This window comes from Somniosus microcephalus, chromosome 18, assembly GCF_052327205.1.
Source record: "Somniosus microcephalus isolate GS21.2 chromosome 18, FLI_Smic_1.0, whole genome shotgun sequence".
Classification (NCBI taxonomy): Eukaryota; Metazoa; Chordata; class Chondrichthyes; order Squaliformes; family Somniosidae; genus Somniosus; species Somniosus microcephalus.
The window spans coordinates 55142127-55165871 of record NC_141004.1 but is presented as its reverse complement, the minus strand read 5'-3'; the positions used below and the strand labels follow the sequence as shown (position 1 = coordinate 55165871).

General features: G+C 42.2%; 1 protein-coding gene across 1 annotated transcript in view; it reads left to right on the top strand.

Moving 5' to 3' along the window:
* LOC147105283 (peroxisome proliferator-activated receptor delta-like) overlaps positions 1 to 23745 on the top strand; it is a 57082-nt gene that overhangs the window by 16948 nt on the left and 16389 nt on the right. Inside the window, exons 3-5 of the mRNA XM_086011476.1 lie at positions 4648 to 4796; positions 14802 to 14940; positions 16203 to 16405. Coding sequence (XP_085867602.1) covers positions 4648 to 4796; positions 14802 to 14940; positions 16203 to 16405 — 491 coding nt within the window. The remainder of the gene's footprint in view (positions 1 to 4647; positions 4797 to 14801; positions 14941 to 16202; positions 16406 to 23745) is intronic.

The following is a 23745-nucleotide window of genomic DNA, read 5'->3' as shown; positions in this document are numbered from 1 at the left end:
CATCTGAGATCTTAGCTGATCTTACCAGTTCAGTACCCCGTCCCCGCCTTTTCTCCGTAACCCTTAATCCCCTTAGCCTTCAGAAATATATCCAATTCTCTCTTGAAAATATTTATTGAATTAGCCTTCACAGCCCTCTGTGGCAGGGAATTCCACAGGCTCACCACTCTTTGAGTGAAGAAATTCTTCCTCATCTCTGTTTTAAATGATTTGCCCGCTATTTTTAGACTGTGGCCCCTGGTTCTGTGCTCCCCTGCCATTGGAAACATTCTCTCTGAATTCAGCCTGTCCAGGCCTGCCATAATTTTATATGTTTCGATGAGATCCCCTCTCAGTCTTCTAAACTCCAGTGAGTACAAGCCCAAACTATTCAATCTCTCCTCGTAGGTCATTCCCGCCATTCCAGGTATCAGCCTGGTGAATCGCCGCTGCACTCTTTCCATGGCAAGAACATCCTTCCGCAGATGGGGCGACCAAAACTGTACACAATACTCCAGATGCGGTCTCACCAGCACCTTGTACAGCTGTAGTAAGGTATCCCTATTCCTATACTCGAACCCCCTTGATATGAAGGCCAACATACCATTTGCCTTCTTAATCGCCTGTTGCACCTGCATGCTCTCCTTCAGTGACTGGTGCACAAGAACACCCAGGTCCCTCTGCACTTCCCCATCTCCCAATCTATTGCCATTTAGATAATAATCTACCCTCCTGTTTTTACCCCCAAAGTGGATAACCTCGCATTTATCCACATTATAGTGCATCTGCCACGTATCCGCCCATTCCCCCAACCTGTCCAAATCGCACTGTAGCCTCCTGACATCCTCATCAGAGCCCACCCCTCCTCCTAGTTTAGTGTCGTCAGCGAATTTGGAAATATTGCATCCAATTCCCTGATCCAGATCATTTATATATATTGTGAACAGCTGGGGTCCCAGGACAGATCCTTGCGGCACCCCGCTGGTCACTGCCTGCCACTCCGAAAACGAGCCGTTTATTCCAACTCTCTGTTTTCTATCCGCCAGCCAGTTCTCTATCCACGTTAATACTTTGCCCCCAATCCCATGAGCCTTAATTTTGCATGATAATCTTTTGTGTGGAACCTTATCGAAGGCTTTCTGGAAGTCAAGGTACACCACATCCACTGGCTCTCCCCCATCTATTTTACCAGTTACTTCCTCAAAAAATTCCAGCAGATTAGTCAAACACGATTTACCCTTTGTAAATCCATGTTGACTCTGTCCGATCCTTTCCCCATTTGTCAAGTGCTCCGCTATTTTATCCTTAATAATGGACTCTAGCATTTTGCCCACAACCGATGTAAGGCTTACTGGTCTATAATTCCCTGCTTTCTCTCTACCCCCCTTTTTAAATATTGGGGTAACATTAGCTACCCTCCAATCCACGGGTACTGTTCCCGAGTCAATGGAGTTCCGGAAGATGATCCTTAGAGCATCTGCTATCTCCAGGGCCACCTCCTTAAGTACCCTAGGATGTAGTTTATCAGGCCCCGGGGATTTGTCGGCCTTCAGTCCCCTCAACTTACCCAACACCATATCCCTAGAGATACTAAGTTCTGTCAGCTCCTCCCTCTCATTAGTCCCTATGTTTGCCGATATTCCTGGGAGGTTATTTGTGTCCTCCTTTGTGAATACAGAACCAAAGTATGAGTTTAATTGGTCTGCCATTTCCTTATTCTCCATTATATATTCTCCCGAATCGGACTGCAAGGGACCGACTTGGGATTTTACCAGTCTTTTCCTCCTGATATACCGATAAAAGCTTTTGCAGTCTGTCTTTATGTTTGCTGCAAGTTTACTTTCGTATTCTATTTTCCCCTTCCTGATTAATCCCTTTGTCCTCTTTTGCTGTATCCTGTACTGCCCCCAATCTTCCGGTCTGGTGCTTTTTTTTGCCAGTTGATATGCCCTTTTTTTTGATTTTATGCTGTCCCTAATTTCCCTCGTTATCCACGGTTGAGCCACCTTTTTAGGTTTATTTTTATGCCAAACCGGTATAAACATGTTCTGGAATTCTTCCATTCTATCTTTGAATGCTTGCCATTGTCTATCCACTGTCAATCCCCCCAGAAACACCACCCAATCAATCTTACCCAATTCCCGTCTCATACCCTCGTAATTCCCTTTATTTAAGTTCTGGACCTTAGTCTCTGATTCAATTTCCTCACTCTCCATCTCGACTGAGAGCTCGATCATATTATGATCGCTCTGACCCAAGGGGCCTCGTACAAGAAGATTGTTGATAAGTCCCTTCTCATTGCACAATACCCAGTCTAAAATGGCCTGATCTCGAGTCGGCTCCTCGACATATTGGTCCAGATAACCGTCCCGAAAACATTCCAGGAATTCCTCCTCCTCAGAATTTTTACTAATTTGGGTAGTCCAATCAATATGTAAATTAAAGTCACCCATGATGACAGCTGTGCTCTTATCGCACGCTTCTCTAATTTCCCTTTTTATGCCTTCCCTCACCTCCATATTACTATTTGGAGGCCTATATATCACACCCACTAACGTTTTCCTCCCCTTGCTATTTCTCATTTCTACCCATACAGATTCCGTTTCATCCGAGTTAATATTCTTCCTTTCCATTGCATTAATCCCCTCCTTTACCAGCAATGCTACCCCACCTCCCCTACCTTTTTGCCGATCCTTCCTAAATATTGTATATCCCTGGATGTTAAGTTCCCAGCCTTGCCCACCCTGCAGCCACGTTTCTGTAATCCCAATCAAATCATACTTGTTTACCTCTATTTCCACAACTAATTCATCCACCTTGTTCCTAATGCTTGCTGGCACTCACTGACAAGGCTGATGAGTGAATAAAGGCTACTTGAATAAGGTACTGTGAAACCGTACTCCAGTGAGGAGTGAAAATTGTTGCTGGAACAGAGTAGACAGGGCTATACTGGCTGCTCTCGGCCTGGCCTGGCTGGCAGAGCTTGATTCTGACATGAGGTGCCAAAAGTGGCCTTGATATTACTCATAAGCCAAAAAAAATCACCAAGAAAATGTAGAATTTAAATCATGGTTTTGCACAACTCCACCAAATTTAATCTTTTTTTCTTTTTTAAAATTGAAAAAAGACTTGCATTTATATAGCGCCTTTCACAACCTCAGGATGTCCCAAAGCACCTTACAGCCAATGAAGTACTTTTGAAGTGTAACCACTGTTGTCGGGAACGCGGCAGCCAATTTGCGCTCCGCAAACTCCCACCAACAGCAATGTGATAATGATCAGGTAATCTGTTTTTGTGATGTTGATTGAGGGATAAATATTGGCCAGGACACTGGGGATAACTCCCCTGTTCTTCTTCGAAATAGTGCCATGGGATCTTTTACACCCACTTTGGAAAGCAGATGAGGCCTCGGTTTAACATCTCATCCAATAGACGGCACCACTGACAGTGCAGCACTCCCTCAGGACTGTGCTGGAGTGACGGCCTAGATTTTTGTGCTCAAGTCTCTGGAATGGGACGTAAACCCACAACTTTCTGACTCCGAGGCGAGAGTAATACCCACTGAGCCGTGGCTGACACTTGGGTTTGGTCTTGCAGATGATAAAACAATGGCACTGTTGGTTGTTTTAAATTAAGAATCAAACCAAATAACTACATAACTGCTTCTCAACTTTTACAGTTAAGTTCCCTAAACAAAATAGAAGAAACTGGAATTACATGGGAATTTCTGACACTAAAATTGACTTTAAAAACACCATAATAAACCATTTCCCAAAGAGGTTGCTAGCCAGCCTCTTCTCATTTCAAAGTCTCTCTTAATAGTACAGTTCAGCTTTGAGCAGTAATGAGTTACATGAGTCCCTCTGATTTTTTTCCCCCTCTCCGTTCACAGAATCACAGAAACCCCACAGTGCAGATAGAGGCTATTTCGGCCCATCGAGCCTGCACCGACACATATCCCACCCGATCCCCGTAACCCCTACACCAACACATATCCCACCCTATCCCTGTAACCCCACGTATTTAATCCCCCTAACACTAAGGGTCAATTTATCGTAGCCAATCAACCTAACCCGCACATCTTTGGACTGTGGGAGGAAACCGGAGCACCCGGAGGAAACCCACGCAAACACGGGGAGAATGTGCAAACTCCACACAGACAGTCACCCGAGGCCGGATTCGAACCCGGGTCCCTGGCGCTGTGAGGCAACAGTGCTAACCACTATGCCACCGTTCTTGTGTGAAAGCATCTTACCCTGCAACTATAACAGCTTTTAGAAAACAAAACCTTTTAAAATTTAAAACTCAGTGGTTTAAGAATTCAGTTCAATTAAGAGCGATTTTTTTCCCTCCTGAGGGTATAAATCCATCTAATATTTGACTTAATCCCCCTATTAAGCCAGGGCTTCTCTTACTCCCCTCTCAACATATTCTTGTAGCAGTCTTCAGCAGAGACCTGAAAGCAGTTTGCTTTCCCAACATCTAACTCTGTAATGATATGTAGCCGAGAGAGAGATTATAACATGAAGGGGGAAAGTAACTGAAAATGGGGTTAAGAATTATTTCTGGTTTATGGATGCTGAACTGAATTGTGTCAGACATACCCCATATAACCGTTTTAACATTTTTGAACAGTTTTTTTGTAACTAGTGTATTTCCTTTCTCAGATGTAATGGAAGCTGCAAGTCCATCAGTTGTACAATCCAAAATTACCAATGAGGAGGCGACCACCTCTGGAGTGAATGTTGAATGCCGAATATGTGGTGATAAGGCTTCGGGCTTCCATTATGGCGTACATGCATGTGAGGGTTGTAAGGTACTGTGCATTATTATGTCCTTAACATGTAACAAAAGGCAGCTACCCTTTATTCAACAACAACTTAAACATATATTCCACTCTGATATTTTATTGTAGTATGATATTTGCACTTAACACTTGTACAGGCTACCCTTGATTCAAAATTGCTTAATTCAAATGATTTAAATTATATTTTTAGTTGAACCATTGACTTTGTTGTTCTCTACATTGCTTAATTGAAATTATTGAATAATTTCATTTTTAACGCAAGAAAGATTCTAAATTGTCAGAGGCAGATTTTCTATTGTTTCAGAGATTTTCAAAATTGGAAGTTATATAATTAAATAAGTGGAAATCCCAACTTTTTTTTAGCTATTCTGTTAGCAAAGCTTCAATTTATTTTCAATTTCACATCATCCAGCATGGCATTTTACATATCATTCTACCAGCTCAGTCTCTAAATTGTAAAATTCATGTGCAACATCTGAGTATGTTTAGGATTTCCTACACAGCGAGTTTTCAGTCTTGGCATTACTATCAGTGGAAGATAGCAGGCATTACCCCATATAGACAGAGGGAAAGTCAGGGGGCAAGTCTTCCCAGCATATTATTATTACACCTCCTTGTAATTAACTCAAGTACAAATGGCAGAGATTGGGAGCAAGTTAAAGAATGAAACTGACATCTATAAGCAAGGGAAATAAATGAAAGTGTCCTCACTTCAACAGAAACCTAAATTAATACTAAATTATTTTGCATATTGTTTACGCATGCAGTAGTAAAAAGAGATTGTGTTGAGCAGAATGGTGTAAAATTTTATATACTGTATTTGAAACTGGAATTGTAATGTAAAACAATTTCAGTGTACAGTAATTGCTTAATAAGAGGATATTCATAGCCATATACCTTGGTTAAGTAACAACTAAACTTAGATCAAATATCTAATGTTCTCCCTCCCTTAAATCCTCGTGCCCAGGTGTTCTTGCAAGGGAGAAATTCTTTATTTGATGCACACTGCAGCTTCCAGTGGCCATGCCAAAAGTGGCATTGGCAAAGGGCTGGGATCATTTATTCGTCCTCTCGGGGTGCTTTACATGGAGATGGGACTAAAGCTAACCCCAACCCTGCCGCGGTACTATATTAAAAAAAAATCACAGATGTAGGTGTGATGAGCACCATGGACACTGTCCCCAAACTAATATCTGAAAAACATGTTGCATTATCTTTATCTATAGAATGTGTTCTTCAATTAGATACTAGGTTTTGTTTCACTTATTGAATGTTTTGGAAGGATTTATTTTGGGGAGATGGGTCCTACAATTAGTGAAACTTACTGAGCTCTGAGTGATTCAGAAAATACTGAAAGAGAACTGATATAAGAAATGGGATAACTTGTTTGTTGCACCAAAAAATAAAAGTGACTTGCAGGAATACAGCTCAATCTATGCCAGCCCATTGACTCAATCATTCTTTTTCATGTTAATTATTTTGAGAAGTACTTTAGAATGAAATAAAGCAATTGTGGGACACTGCAGCTGTGAGGTGCCTTGAGCAACCTGTTTGCTTTGAAAATGCTGACTTGGCTTTGCCTTCTATGTCTGCTTTTAATTTAATCTGTGTGTCATATTTTCTGCTTAGTTCAGTCAACCGGCCCTTGATATAGTAAATTCTTGACATGAAACACAAAAGGTAATTATAAGTGTTATACTGTATAAATAGGTGGAAAGCTCCAGCTGTCAGCAATTTGTGTAACCTGTAGACCGGGAAGGTTCCAGGTTTGATCCCCAGAAGGTTCCAGGTTTGATCCCCAGTCTCTGCTGAATTTCATGTTCTCGGCTGGAGCAGCAATTGGGACACTGCAATTTGGTTAGGATGGGGAAGATCGACGAGAATTCCCATTCCCGATCACCATATATTGGTGCTTACTGACACATGCACGCGTGAATGTCGGGTGAGCACAGAATTGGGCTCGGCTGTGATGTCCTCCATAGTTGAGTAGCTTGCTGAAATTCACGTTCTAAGCTCACACGTGAACAGTGACCACTTTGACTAGCGTTTGTGGAACTGTATTCCAACAAGGAGTCAACAGCTTCAGGAGAAAAGAGGAGGGCAAAGGGAAGGGAAGAAAGAAAACTTGCAAGAGCAAATAGGCTATAGAATCTAAATGCATTTTATCTGCTCTCATGCTTTGAAATTTCTTCCCTTCCCTAATGCTTTTGCCTCTCCACTTTCCATTCCTCCTTTTAAGACTCTCCTTAAAACCTACTTCTTCAGTCAAGCAATTGGCCCTGACCTGTTGTGCATTTTCTGTTTTTATTTCAGATTTCCAACATCAGTAGTATTTTGCTTTTGCATCCTAATGAATCCTTTGCTTTGGGGTCGATTTTCCTCATGTCTATGTGAAGCATCTGGCGATGTTTTACAACATTAAATGTGCTAAATAAATGCAAATTCTGCGATGAAGAAGATCTGGTGAACATGCTTGCTAATTTCCTGTTTTGTCAGTCTTCTCTCAATTGAATTTTTATCCTGGTTGTTTAACAATCTAAATTACAAATAGGTATTTTCATAGAGTTGGGTTAGACAGTAAAGGCTGCTTAGCAGTTAATCTTATTTACATATTGGAGAATTGTCAAATGGTTTGATTTAAGTGTCCATTTACAGGATTTACTTTAATAAAAACAGAAAATGCTGGAAATACTCAGCAGGTCAGGCAGCATCTGTGAAGAGAGAAACAGAGTTAACGTTTCGGGTCGATGACCATTCATCAGAACAGGATTTACTTTGTTTATTTAAGTCCTGAGTAAGAAGACTGATGACTTCTATTAGCAGCTAATGCTATTGCTTGTTATCTCTCACAGTAAAAAATTCATTTCAGTAGTTAATTGTGTTTGTAATCATGCAAATACTAAGTGGACCAGCAGTTTATTCATGATCATATAACAGGTGCCCAATATAAGCTCATTTAGAATGTAAAAACTTTTGTTTTAGTTTCTATTTCACTCTAGACAAGTTTCAGACTGATGGCTGGGTAGAACTTTAATTTCAGTCTTGAATGCAGAACAGATTTTTATTGGATGTAAAAAGTATATTCCCATGAGGTAAAAGGGGGACCAGTAGCAAGACAACAAGGTGAAAAAGATCAAAAATACCCCAAAAGCCAAGTAGAAATATAAACTTGCTGAGCCATCTGCTCTAATTCACTTTCATAACTCCAACTCCTCGCTACAAATACTAAAAGCAGCGAGGACGTGGAGATATATAAAAGTGAATTAGAGCAGATTGCTCAGCAAGTTTATCTAGTGAGTACGTCAGACATACAGGCCAGGAAGATTTGATCCCGGGTCGTCTTACTGAGTTCGCGGAGCTCAGCTGAACTGGCGATTAAGAATGCTTCAATTGGCTTCACCGCCTCTGGTAAGGAAGAAGAAAATCAGGCCAGGTTCCCATTATTGATCATTTTCCAGTCGTCCCTCCTGGCAGTGGTCATTGGATCAGGCCAGCATTGGATGAATTGTGGTGTCCCTGTTATCAAATAGCCAGCTGATGCTCACTGTCAAGGCTGAAGAATAAATAAAGGTCGCTTTGGGAGATGCCAGAGGGTAACTGTTGATTGTGAAATGACACCACAGTTCCCAGAGGAGAGGAGAGAATTGGGTGAGGATTTTTTCAAACAAAATAATGCAATTAAATATAACTAAAAGGAGTATTAGAAGAAGTAAGAGAACAGTAGAAAGATGGATTATAGATAGCAGCAAGAGGGATCTAAATAAAGTTTTCAGCCCTGGAAGGTAGCAGAGAATATGTTAGACTAAACTGATTCCTTCAGGAATATGTTGTTTAAAAATATTATACAAAAGAAGAGAGGTACATTAAATAATTTTTCTCTAAGTCTTCACAAATGAAGATTGTAGGTAAATTCCTGATCTGGTCATTTTGTCTTGGAACTCTAACATGTTCAATAAAGCATGAGACATGAAGTAACCCCAGGTATTCAATATCTACAGGGTGGTTGAACCAGATACAGTATAGAATTCTCAAGGAAATAAATAAAGATCTGATTTAAGGTTCCTGAAATACACTGAGAATATGGGCCCAGTATTCAAATGAATCAGTAAATCATAGACCAATTGGTTTCATGTCAGTAGTGAGGAAAATATTTGAGAATGTTTTGGGATGTCATCCATGTTCATTTCAAGAGTACAGAGTATAGGGAATGTATTCTTTAGCCCATGGATTCTACCTACTGGTATACTGGAATTTTTGAGTGGGTGAGGGCTATCCAGTGGAAATAACTTGCTTTGATTTTTAGTTCAGGCAGCATACAGCCATTCACTGTGACTTTGTCACTTAACCAAAAAATAAAACGTTTCACTCTGACTATTGCAGTGTGAAACCACTTTATTCAAAGTGCTATAGTAATTGAGAAAAATAGAAGGAAATCTCAGCGACTTCAAAAGTGTTGGAACTTTGGGGGTGTGGTTGTGCAGTGCATGGGAACATGAGCTTCCAGCTCAGATCTCCCACAAATTGAGTTTCTCTTTTTATAAACATATAAAAAGTAAAAGGATAGTTAAAGGAATGGTGGGGCCAATTAGGGACCAAAAAGGAAATCTTGTGGAGGCTGAGGGCATGACTGAGGTACTGAATGAGTACTTTGCACCTGTCTTCACAAAAGAAGAGGAAGTTAATGTTGGAGTAGAGGAGGGGGAGTAGAGCTATTGGATAGGATAAAAATAGATAGAAAGGAGGTGCTAAATGGGTTGGTGTCGCTCAAAGTCAGCAAGTCATCCGGTCCAGATGGGATGCATCCTAGGTTGCTGAGGGAAGCTAGGATGGAGATAGCAGAAGCTCTGACCACAATCTTTCAATCCTCCATGGATATTGGAGTGTGCCAGAGGACTGGAGGATTGCAAATGTTACACTCCTGTTCAAAAAAGGGGAGAGGGATAAACCTGGTAACTACAGGCCAATCCGTCTAATGCTGATGGAAAACTACTAGACACCATTGTCAATTACAAAATCAATTCTCACTTGGAAAGAAGCATGGGTTAATAAGGGATAGCCAGCACGGATTTGTTAAAGTCAAATCATGTTTGACGAACCTGATTGAGTTCTTTGATGGAGTAACAGAGAGGGTTGATGAAGGTAGTGCAGTAGATGTTGTATATGTGGACTTTCAAAAGACATTTGATACAGTACCTTATAACAGACTTAGTTGGGAAATAGAAGCACATGGTATTAAAGGGATGGTGTTAACTAGAAGATTTAGGGGTGATATAATCGAGGTGTTTAAGATGATTAAAGGATTTGAGAGGGTTATCCTATGAGGAGAGTTTAAATAGAATGGGCCTATATTCTCTGGAGTTTAGAAGAATGAGAGATGACCTCATTGAAATGAATAAAATTCTTAGAGGGCTTGACAGGGTAGATGCTGAGAGGCTGTTCCCCCCCTGGCTGGAAAGCCTAGAACTAGGGGTTATAGTCTCAGGATAAGTGGTCGTCCATTTAGGACTGAGATGAGGAGAAATTTCTTCACTCGGAGAGTTGTGAATCTTGGAATTCTCTACTCCAGAGGGTTGTGGATGCTCAGTCATTGAGTATATTCAATACTGAGATCGATAGATTTTTGGACACTAAGGAAATCAGGGGATATGGGTATAGGGCGGGAAAGTGGATTGAGGTAGAAGATCAGCCATAATCTTACTGAATGGCGGAGCAGGCCTGAGGGGCCGCATGGCCTGCTCATGCTCCTATTATGTAATGGCATAGCTGACAGCAGAATCATAGAATCTACAGCACAGAAGGAGGCCATTTGGCCCATCACACCTGTGCCGGCTCTTTGAAAGAGCTGTCCAATTTAGTCCCACACTCCAGCCTTTTCTCTATAACCCTACAAATTAGTCCTCTTCAAGTACACGCCTAGTTGCCCTTTAAAAGTTCCTATGGAATCTGATTCCACCACCCTTTCAGGTGGTGCGTTCTAGATCTTAGCAACCCTCTGTATGAAGAAATGTCTCCTCATGGAGAGATGCCAAAGAAAGGAGGAAAAAATAACTACAGGGCCACCAGAGGTTGTTCTCGTGCATCACCTGCCACTAGATTTTGAAACAGTGGAGGCCTGGGATCAGGTTGCCCACTTGCCCTTTCACCCAGTTTTCTGGTCTATAATTGGGGGGTGGGGGTGTATTTCCTTTTGACCAAAAACAACATTTATAGCTGCTTACTCATTTAGTATAACTGCTTATTGGTCAGGAACTCTCATGTTTTGATCCACATAAATGATAAGGTCATTGGAATTGCACATAGAGGTGGGAATAGATACTGTTGGCTGTGAAATCTGGTTAATTTACATAACAATTACAGGAAATTGGAAAGTCTTGTCATTTGATTCTTTAAAAAAAAATCTAAGATGTATTACTGAACCATGCATAGACGATGCCAATGTTTTAAGAATAGACTAGATAGATGATTCAAGGAAAGGGGAATAAAGGGATATGGGAGTGAGCACATGGGATTAGGACTATTGCTCATGTGAAGGATAAACATCAATATGGACAGGCTGGGTTGAACGGTCTGTTTCTGTGTTGTAATTTCTATGTAATTCTATGATCAGTTTTACCAATTGTCTTATGCAGTTTCATTAGTGAATACAGTACTATATGAAAAAAGTTACAAAGTTTATTGAAATCAATTTTATGTTGTCCATACTGCACCTGATGGGAGAGGGCAGCACGGTGGCATAGTGGTTAGCACTGTTGCCTCACAGCGCCAGGGACCCGGGTTCGAATCCGGCCTCGGGTGACTGTGTGGAGTTTGCACATTCTCCCCGTGTTTGCGTGGGTTTCCTCCGGGTGCTCCGGTTTCCTCCCACAGTCCAAAGATGTGCGGGTTAGGTTGATTGGCTATGATAAATTGACCCTTAGTGTTAGGGGGATTAAATACGTGGGGTTACGGGGATAGGGTGGGATATGTGTTGGTGTAGGGGTTACGGGGATCAGGTGGGATATGTGTCGGTGCAGGCTCGATGGGTTGAAATGGCCTCTATCTGCACTGTGGGGTTTCTGTGATTCTGTGAAGTACAGTATCAAGCTGCTGGCTTCTATTTGAACTGGTGAAAAATCTGCCTTTTAATTAACTTCAAAAATGTGCTTCCCAATGGCTCAGTGCTGCCTGAACTGAGCTGTACTAACTAGGAAGGGCCTAGTTTTGATTTCAGACTCTGGTCTGAACTGAATTAACTAATCTCAGCCAGGGTAGTGATAAGGTTGCTACAGTTGCTATCCCTGGGCTACTGAAGTGGAAAAAGTAGCCAAGTTATCACTCCTCATAGTGACGCCTGCTGGAAATCCTTGAGTGGATGCCTGGCTTGGCCATAATGACACCCGCAGTCATATAGCCTGCTGATGCTTACTGTCTAGACTCGCATGTGATGAATGGCCAATTGTGTGAGGTTATACTGCAGCATGAGTCAGAACCCTTAGCTATTCTTAGCTGGTAGAAGCTGACTGAAGTGGGAGCCCAATGAGCAACACTCCATGCACCTATTTGAGTGCCCACACTCTCAGTTCTGTTGTTTCCCCACTCCACGGGGATACAAGCCGGCAGTATAACTAGACTTCTGTGCTTGCCGCATGTATGGAGTACCCCAGCTGTGCTTAATTGAAATTCCTTTTGCAGATTTTGGGCTATTCCAGGATGTTGTTTGGTTGATTTCCAATCAGTTGAAATTCCAATGTCCTTTCTTTGTCATTGGCCTTGTACACTGTTCCAACAAAGATTAACGCAAGCTTCAACAACAGTATTTCATATTTCTCCTAGGCACGTGCAACCTTCTGATCTGAACATTTACTTCAATAACTTCAGACTTTAACTGTATCTTCATTTTCAAGCCTGTTTTAATTTAATACCTGATCTTCCGGTTTTCCATCTCATTTCATTATTTCCCCAGGCCTCTCACTGCCTTAGCTATTTACAACAAAAACAGTATAAGCTGGAAACTCGTAGCAGGTCAATCCGTGCCTTTAGAGAGAACAAAACAAATTTATGTTTTGGTGCAGACCCTTGTTTAGAATGGTTAAGTTAACTTTTATTGAGTATTGTAACCTCACTGGAAAGGAGCTCCACCCAAGAGAGGCCACCAATGAATGAATTACATTAATTGCAACTTATGCTTCAATAACTTTCATTCATCAGAAAAATTCCAAAGTTTAGCCTCAGTCAGTGCAGTTTCCTGCATGTAAGTGATCAGAAGTTTTATTAAGACTGTTCCCAAAGTCACAACGCTCTAAAATTCAAAACTTTCATTTCCTGTCTGTTCACTGATTTTTTTTCTCCCTACATTGGTATGCTAATGCAGGCATTGCCAGACTCGCATACACAGGAATATACAAACAGAAGATCAGGGTCATTATAGTGAAGGTTAAGCTACTGTTGAGAATCCAGTTTTTTCAATGTCCGCTCATGTGTGGTTTATGATGGGGAAGCAATCTATGCCATTATATCCCTCCCCTCCCCCACCCCCAACACTTAGTTCCTCTGACTCTAGTCTTTTATGCAGCTCCCCTTCCTTTCCCTCACTTGATGACAGACCCTTCAACTGTTTGAGTCCTACATTCTGGAATTTCTTCGCTAAACCTCTCTCCATCCTTCCACTTCTCTCTCTCCCAATAAAAACCCTCTCAGCCAAGCTTTCAGTCACTGCTCCTAACCTTTCCCTTCCTGGTTCAGCATAATATCTATTTGTGAAGTACCTTGGGATGTAAAAGATGCTATATAAATGCAAGTTGTTGTTCTTTTCACTCTCCAGATGCATATAAAACGGTTTCCACAGCAGTGATCTGGTGAAATCTGCATTATTTAAATGGATACTGCTGAGTTTTTATTAAAATAATACAGATTTCCCCAGGGCGCTGCTGGGGTATTAAGAAACCTCCTCAACCATGTCCCCTGGTATGACCTTGAATCACAAGCATCCACCCCCTCTCCCCAGTCACAAAGCAATGTTACTGGTAGTTGGCATAAAGTACTTTTGGAGCTTTGTTGTGGAGTGGGTCAGCAGTAAGGAGCGTGAAAAGGCATGGGTGCGCAACAAGGGGTTGGGAACAAGGAATGGGATATGGTAGGACAGAGCAAGGAATGAGATGCGAACGGTAAGCAGTGTAGGAGGGAGCACTAAGGAGGGGAAGGCACTGGTACATAAGGCATAGCATAGGTATGGATAGAGGAAGCAGGAGGGGGAAGGTAATGTGCTGCAGGAGGGAGGGCGGGGTGGTGGGGAGAGACCCGAGTGCTCTGGCAGATGGAATAGGGTGAAGGAGAATCCTTCTCCCTACCCAGGTTTGAAAAAGCAAAAGGCTTTCCATGCCAAGCTGGGAAGCCATTATTATTGTTATTATTATATGACAAACTGAAACTTTTAAAAAAAGAATTCAAGTTATCTTGAAGCTGGATCCTGCTCATGGCAGGAACACGGCTTTTCTTTTGCATGGGTATCAGGGTTTGGGTTGGAACGGAACAGGAATGGGCCCATTGGGGCTTTGGGTCAAATCGAGATGTAGCAGCAACAAGGTGGGAAAGGGGGGCTACTAGAGAGCAAGCTTCAGTAGGTCCTAGGTGAGTGGCTGGAGATGGGAGCTAGGAGAACTCAACCAGAGCTAAGTATGTAAGTTTCGATAGGTGTAGTGTAAGCATGACGGGCAAGTTACAAAAAATAATTGTGATAGTTTCCAGGGAGTGCATGCATACTTTTAATATATACAGATAACTTTTGATTTATCCTTGTTTACACTCTAGTTTCAAAATGAGACTGTTCTGGCTTACTCTACATGTGATAATGAAAAACACAAATAACTTGTAAATAACCCAACAACTTGGTAAGACGAGGAGTAAAATGTTGTCCAAGCTAGCATTTTATTTAATCAGAAATGTGCATGTATTTATCAATGAGCCCTGTACTCTGATTTGAAATCCCATTCCTGTCTGCCTTCACAGTTAAAATCTAAACTAAAATTTTGCTTTCAGGGTTTCTTCCGAAGAACAATTCGGATGAAGCTGAAGTATGAGAAATGTGATCGTAACTGTAAGATCCAGAAAAAAAACAGGAATAAGTGCCAGTATTGCCGCTTCCAGAAGTGCCTGGCGTTGGGGATGTCACATAATGGTCAGTAAATGTTATCAAAATGAGCAAAAGAAAATTTAAGACCTGATAAGTTGGTACGTTTAACAGCTTTTCAAATAGAGAATTGAATGATTTTATAAACTATTTGTATTAACACACCTTGTTTTATATTTAAGTTGTGCTTTACAAGCATCTAACATGACAGAAAATCAGTGTTAGTTGATAACTTGCCACAACTTCATTGCTGATTCACTTCAATTGTTCAACTTCATTGTCGATTCCTAATTCAATTAGGAATTAGCCCAGTCTTTAAAAATGATTGTGCCTATTATGTCATGCATGCTCGGAAAACCCCAGGTTTAGCCTTGATCTCTGCTATGTTAACTGTTCTTGGCTGATGTGGCAGTTTTGCAGTAAGAACTGGCTTCGCTGTGCCCAGGCCATGGAGGGAGGAAAATCAGCCAGTGTTTCTGCTCCTGATCACAAGGAAGGGAAAGAAATGCAAAAAAAAAAAAAAATCAACCAGGCAAGTCTGGTTTTAAAAAAAAATCATATGAATGTATTGAAGATGTGCAACTTCAGAGTTGACTGTATACTCCTTGAGCGTTGCTCTTGTCTTTCGGGTAATGCTTTAAACCAAGGTCCTGCTTGCCTGTTCAAGTGGATGTAACAGACCCCATGGTATTTTTATGAAGAAGAGCAGGACGTTTCCCCCAGTGTGCTGGCCAACATTCACCCCTCAACCAACACCACCACAAACATTTTAACTGCTCATTCACCTCATTGCTTTTTATAGAGCCTTGCTGTATCCACATTGGCTACAAATGTTTTCCTACAAAAAACAGGACGTGAAAGGTGCTGTGTCAATCGTTATCTGTCTATTCTTCCTTCCTTGTCCTCCAAGCCCCTCAATTTGTGTTCCCTCTTTGTATTACACTCATAGCTATTGTTCTCTATAGTTCTTGCTTATTCTGGGGTGTTATCTCTGGATTTGTCGGGACAACAGCTGTGAAGAACAGTATGATCGCTGGTACCTGCGTGTTACGAGAAGGTTAAAGTGAAAGGGATACTGTGTTACAATTGTTACCAGTGTGGAGCACTGCTTGTTTTCAATTTGTGCTAACGACCTTGTGTAGAAACCTCCTATAGCAGTAGAGCCTGCGATGGTTGGTACTTGTTGAAAACAGACTCGCTATTCACTGTCAAGCCTAATAATAAATAATTTGAACATAAGCCAATTTTATACTTAACCAAAACAAACTGAATTCTTTGCCAAATCTAATTTTGTTTTTCTCTGGTAACAGCCATCCGATTTGGCCGAATGCCTGAAGCAGAAAAGAAAAAGCTAGTTGCAGGACTTCTAGCTGGTGAATCAACAGTTCAAAATCCACAAATAGCCGATCTGAAATCACTGGCGAAACATGTTTATGATGCATATCTAAAGAACTTCAATATGACTAAGAAAAAAGCACGAGATATCCTAAGCGGAAAGGCTACCAAGGACCCTGTAAGTAAAGGCAGAGAACCCTGTTGACCCTGGCCTGAATTTTGTGATCAGAATAGGTGCTCTTACAACATGACTAACTAACAGCAACTGCTTGGTTCTCCCAACATCGGCTGCACTTATAAGAAACAAGAACAAAACAACTTGCAGTTATATAGTGCATTTTGCGTCTTCCAGACATCGCAAAGTGCTTCACAGCTAATGAAGCACAGCAACAACAAATTTCATTTATGTAGTGTCTTTAATGTAGAAATGTCCCAAGATGCTACACAAAGGCATAATCAACCAGAATAAATGGCGAGCCAAAGAAGGTGATATTAGAAGGGGTGGCCAAATGCTTGGTCAAAGAGGTGACTTTTAAAGAGGGTCTTAAAGGAGGAGATGGAGGTGGAAAGGCAGTGAAGTATAGGGAGAGAATTCCAGAGCATAGGGCCTGAATTCCAGAGCATAGGGCCTAGATGGCTGAAGGAATAGCTACCAACAGTGAGGCGAAAAGACGGGACATGCACAAGAGGCCAGAATCCATGGAACGCAAGAGTTCTGGGGGGAGGGCTAGAGGAGCTTACAGAGACAGGGAGGGGTGAGGCCATGAAGGGATTTAGCCGTGATGAGAATTTTGAATGGGGGCTGGGAGTCAATATAGGTCACTAAGGACAGGGGTGATGGGTGAGCGGGTCAGTGCATGATGGGGTATGGGCCAGCAGAGTTTTGGATATTGAACTTTATGTAGGGTGGAGGAATAGAGACTGGCCAGTAAAGCATTGAAATAGTCAAGGATGGGGGGAGGATGTTGGTCTTGAAGGGGAAAGGGCAGAGGCAGCTGAATGCATGGTCTGAATTTTAGTGACAAAGAATTCCAAGAGCTCCTTGCACGTATTTGGAGGGGGCAAGGCAGAGGAGACGGTTAGTAGTGGAGAAAAGAAGCTAGTACTTCTGAAGTGCAGACCCTGTTATAAGAAAACATTAATGAGTTGACCTGCTTTATTGCAGAGGCCTGTTTTTTTCATAGGTCTCCTGATCTTTGTTTAGAACAATGATCTCTGGTTTGTTCACTGCACCAGCTGTTGTGTTTCAACATTACATCATGATACAAACACCCTGAGGCACGGCACCTGCGCAGATTGATTCCTTAGTCCACCTACTACATGCAATTGCATCATAACACAGCAATCCCAGGCCTACTCACTCACAGACTTGCAGAGCGACCCATACAAGGCAGCTGTATAAACATGGGAGAGAAGTGCATGGAGGTTGATCTCCAAAATGGAACCAAAAAAAAGGTAAGTGTAGACATAACCCAAACTGTACACACCCACTGGGAGGAAGTTATACTTGCAGTGTAACAAGTTTAAGTATGCAGTTTCCATTATGAATGTGTACAGGAAACTTTGGTTTATCCAGAGGTTGTATGTCCGGAAACCTCGATCTACCAGCAGAAATCAGGAGCCGTTTTGTTAGGTTTTTTTTCTTCTCGTGGCTTTTTTTTCCAACAGTCAGGTTCTGCAAAGTCTCTCTGAAGCTGTTGCTAAGCTACAGAGACGCTTCTAAGGTACGGCCGACTGTTTAGAAGCTGTTGCTAAGCAACAGTGTTTGTTGCCAGATACGGAGCTGCAAATCTCCGTATGCTCCAACATTAACGCTGGTATGTCCGGCAGTTTTGATAGATCGGCAACAGCTCGGTGCCGGATATAACACAGTTTCCTGTATATAGGAATTTGTGATGTAAGAAGTGTGTGCAGATGTAGGATGTATAATATAATATGGTTATTACTTTCAGATAGAAATGGAGGGGGTACTTTGAATAGACAGTACTCTCCCTAGACTTTGCTTTCACTTTAAATTCAGAGAAGGAACCGCACTCTTTAGATTCAATGGGGGACTCTTAAAAAGCACAGGAAAAGGTAGGCTGCAACCTCCGATATGGTGTCAACTGCCAAATAATGGCTTCTGAGTCGTTTTTAATCAGTTCAATGCAAAATTGTGACACGGCAGCACAGATGCTTCTTGTGTTGTAGAAAGTTGATTTTAATCCAGAATGAAAATGAGACGAGAATATTTATTATTTGTCATTAGCAGTCCCGATTGAGAGTGAAGTTAGGTCTGTAATGACGCATTACTCATAGTGTGATGTAATGTCATGTTTGTGCTGAACTGTAATCTGGCTTGGCATTAGGTATTCGTGCTTCCTGTTTTTCTCCAGTTTCCCGAAGTATAAATGAGGCACTTCAGTTGAAACTGGAGGTGCACCTGAAAAACAGAGGGTGAATTATTTGAAGTTCATTCACCTGCAAGTTGCCTGGCCCAAAGACTGGAATGGCGGCAAACAATTGGGCTTGATAAATGCATCGCCCCTCCGCCCTAAGCTAACCAAACAAATTTTGGTTATTGATATTTTTTTTTTAAGTTTTGAAAGGGAGAATTTTCTGCTGTTCCTGAAAAATAAAGTGTAAGGTTTTTCCAGAATCAAGCTTCTGGGTTGAGAGGAAAAAGACTTGCTTACATTTATATTGCATCTTACATCTTTCAGAAATGTCTGAGTGCTTTGTGTGCATTTAATTACTTTGAAATGCACGGACTGTTACTATGTAAGCCAATGGTACTGCCATTTTGTGCACAGCCGAGATTTCATAAGCAGCAGTGGGATCAGTTCATCTGTTTTGGTGCTGTTGGCTGAGGAGCACCCCCTGCTTTTCTTCTTATAATACCATACCATGGGGTCTTCAGCACCCACCCAAAAAACCAGATGGGACGTCCATGTGACATCTCAAAACACAGTCCCTCTGACCACTCAATCATTCCCTCACTACAACAATGTGCTGAAGTCCTGAAGTGGGGCTTGAATCCACAACCTTCTGACCGAGAGGGAAGATATATATTCCAAAATCCAAATATAGATTCCAACACACATTATTTTTCTGAAGTCAAAGTTGAGGCTACATTTCAGAACACATATTTAGTATTGGAGCTAAACCTTGCCCAATAGAGAAACACTTAGTACAGTTATTAAATTCTGTCCTTCAACAATGTCAACATCCATGCCATGGGCCCAAACAGTTAAAGATGCAGAGCCTGGTTATATGTTTGTATGAATGTGTCAATGTTGTAAACAGTCTCGTGGTATAATAATTGTATCCTTTGCGGTAGTTCGGCATGGTATTGAGAATCCTGCATAGAGGTTAGCATGCTTTTCTGTTACAAATAGTTTTTTGGAACATTTTATTTTGCACTGGATTGTGTGCGCGCGCATTTTGGGGGGGGGGGGGGGGGGGGGGAGAGGAGGAGGAGGAGAAGGGGATGACCACAGAACCCATAAATAATTCGAGGTCATTACCCTCTTTTCCCACCCCTCATCCTTGAGCCAGATCATAGAACGGCTAAAAGGAAAACTCAAAATGGTACAAATCAAAACCATCCTGTGATGAGGACTGTGGTCTGTACGTGTTTTTATTTTGCTGAAACTGGCAGGGTAGTACCCCAGTGGTTAGTCTGGCGTGCACAAATTCGCTGAACAAATTCTACAATAATATTGGTGATATTGGATACAATGCATGTATTCATATTTTTTCTCTGATCCTGACTTGGCAATAGCCATTATAATCCTGTGCTAGAGGTAATGGGTGGAATAGAATATTTTTTTTTAACTGACACATGATCCTTAGTGGGGTTCCAAAAATATGTATTATTCTACTTCGTTTAAAAAGATTGAATTTCAATAGTAAGTCTAGACAAAATATAATTATGATTTGGCAAAATCATCACACCAAATGTATTTTTGTTCCATTTATAGTTAGTTTCCAGTACCAATCTATTTGCTAATAGATATTAGTATGTTTTCAATGCACTACCATTCAGAAATAGGTACCTAAAATAATGGCCCGGAATTTGCCTAAAATAATGGCCCGGAGTGGGCGGCGAAGCGAAGGCATTCGCCGCTGGCCTCGAAGTAAGCTTCGCACAAAGATCTCGCCATCTCTGTGTCGAGAGGTTCGGGTTTTCCGATGTGCAATTCAAATCAACGTAGTGTAGTGGGGATCCCCTTGTGCGAGCGAGCTGCTATGACGTCAACAAGCTGTCTAAGCAGCCAGTCAAAAGGCCGAATTCTCTCAGACCGCGAACCAAAAAGTGAGTACGTTTTTAAAATTCTAACTAACTTTATAAAAATGTTAGCGAGCAAAACAAAGATTGAGGCTCTCACATGGGGAAAAGGCAAACCTGAACTAAATATGAACAAACTTTAAAAAAATTAAACTGATGGCGAACGCTGCCTGTTTGCCGTCATCCGGACGGTGTCCGCTGTGGCTCAGTGGGCAGCACTCTCTCCTTGGAGTCAGAAGGTTGTGGGTTCAAGTCCCACTCCAGGGACTTGAGCACAGAAATCTAGGCTGACACTCCAGTGCAGTGCTGAGGGAGTGCAGCACAGTCGGAGGTGCTGCCTTTCTGATGAGACGTTAAACTGAGGCCCCGTCTGCTCTCTCAGGTGGACGTAAAATATCCCATGGCACTATTTTGAAGAAGAATAGGGGAGTTATCCCCAGTGTCCTGGCCAATATTTATTAATCAACACAACAGAAACAGATTATCTGGTCATTATCACATTGTTGTTTGTGGGAGCTTGCTGTGCACAAATTGGCTGCTGCGTTTCCCACATTACAACAGTGACTCCAAAAGTACTTCATTGGCTGTAAAGAGCTTTGAGACGTCCGGTGAAAGGCGCTATATAAATGCAAGTCTTTTAAATTCTGGGCCATTCTGTTGTATTTTTGAACATTCACAACAGATGTATAATGGAGACATCTGGTGGCTGTAGATGGTATTGTGCAAACCTCTTCCTAAATCATTGTGAATTGGGAGTATCAGACTGTCTGTAGCAAGTTATATTTAGAAATTGTGCCCAGAGTCAGTTATATTTGATGAAAGTGTAATCCTTAGCTCTTAGGTCATGCATCCTCCTCCCCCCCCCCCCCCCCCCCCCAACACTTGCATGTGCTCTCTCAGTATCACAAGCTTTCTGTGTCACACTGCTTTCTTTCTGTCTTACATTCACTCATGCTCTGTGTCTCTCAATTGTACATGCGCTCTCAGATTTACATGCTTGCATGCCTTCTGAATCACTCGTGCTCTGTGTCTTTTTTCCTCTTTGTCTCTGTCTAACTTCCACTTTCTCTCACTATACAGATTGAAATTGTAGTTGTATCTTTTGTGTAATAAAAAAAGTCCAAGGCGCTTCACAGATTTGCTTATGGAAAACGGACTCGAAGGAGAGGTGACCCAAAGCTTAGTCAGAGATTGATTTTGAGGAGGTTTTTAGAGAGGTGGAGAAGCAGAGGGTTTTACAAAAGGGATTTGAGAGAGCAGAACCCAGGCTAGTAGCAGGCTCTGCCACCAATCGCGTGACATGGAGGTGGGGGTTGCACATGAAGCTGGAGGCAGGAATGGGGATTTCAGTGGGGATATGTAGCTTGAGAAAATTGCAGAGGTAGTGTGGGGTGAGGCACCAAAGGAATTTTAGTACAAGGATGAAGATTTTAAACTTGAGGTGTTGGGGGACAGAGAGCCACTGTATGTCAGTGAGGACTGGGGGGGGATTGGCAAATGGGACAGGATACATGCAGCAAAGTTTTGGACAAGTTGAATTTTATGGAGGATGGAAGGTCAGGAAAAGAGGTGATTGAAGTAATTGACTCTGGAGATGACAGTGCCTTCAGCAGCAGAGAGACTCTGGTAGGAAGCAGAGGCAGGCAGTGTTGCGGAGTTGGAAGTCTGCATCTGTGGTGGAGAGTATGTACGGTCTAAGGCTCAGCTTAGGGTTGGACAGGACACTGAGGTTGCAAAGAGTCAGGTTCAGCTCGAGACTGGCTGCCAATGAGGGTGGAATCGGTGGCAGTGGGAGAGAGGTAGATCAGCATGACGCTCCGTACGTGTGGAAGCTGACCCAATGTCTGCAGATGACGTTGTCAAGGGACAGCATGTAAATGAGGAAGAGAAAGACCAGCAGTAGATCCTTGGGGGATTCCGGAGGTCATGGTGCAGGGGTGGGAAGAAAAGCTATTGCTGGAGATGCTCTGGCTAGGTTTGGAAAAGTAGGAGTGGGCAGCACGGTGGCATAGTGGTTAGCACTGTTGCCTCACAGCGCCAGGGACCCGGGTTCAAATCCGGCCTCGGGTGACTGTCTGTGTGGAGTTTGCACATTCTCCCCATGTTTGCGTGGGTTTTCTCCGGGTGCTCCGGTTTCCTCCCACAGTCCAAAGATGTGCGGGTTAGGTTGATTGGCCATGATAAAAATTGACCCTTAGTGTTAGGGGGGATTAAATACGTGGGGTTACGGGGATAGGGCTTGGGTGGGATGGCTGTCGGTGTAGGGACCGGGTGCTAGGGTTTGGATGATCAGCCACGAGGCTCGAAGGGCCGAATGGCCTACTCCTGCTCCTATCTTCTATGTTTCTATGAATCATGCAAGTGCAGTCCCATGTGGCTGGACAATGGAGGAGAGGTTTTTGAGGAAGATGGCATTGTTAACCATGGAACACTGCAGAGAGGTCAAGGAAGGATAAAGCACCAAAGTCACATTCACAGAGATGCACTGCATTGTGTTTTCTTTCTCTCCTTCTCCTCCCTTTCCCTGACACCAGTAACATACAACTGATTTGTGAAATTCTATGGACTACTCCCTCCTCCAGTGCTCTTAACCATTTTTCTTAGAGAATTTGAGCATATCTTCAAACTGATGCATCCTGATTTTCTTGCTATGAAATCTGATCAACATATGCACATCAAATTATGATATAAACAAATTGAAATAACCACTGCAGAAAAATCCCTGCTACTTTAATTTTATTTTTAATTTATACCTATTTTATCTATTCAGATCCTTCTTTCATTCCTTAACCTCTTCACTCCCTTGTATATCTGATCAGCGGAGTGGGGAACCAGGAAAACAAACTTCTACCAGTTCTGTTAGTCCAGGTCGTTCTTCGGCTCTATAATAAAGTTACTGGGCAAATACTCTTACTTTTTTTCCCCCAGTGTTTTATGGTGTAGTTGCATTCCCAGTTTCACATCAGTGCAACGTACCTTTGGGTGCTCATCAACAGAAAAGTTACTGTATAACTTAGAAGGCTAACCCCAGGAGAGCGTCTCCCATCAATTTGAGCTTGCATCTAGTGCTGTGTAACTCCAGCCTTACTCATTTTGCCTGTGTGGCATTGCCCCTCTGTCCCCTGATATACCTCTGCTTTTTTCCATCAGTATTTTTAAATATTGAGGGAAATTAAGCTGGTAATAGTGAATTTAAAAGTGGTGTTAGTGTTTGTACTGGTCAGTAGATATTTTGTCACTCACTTCTG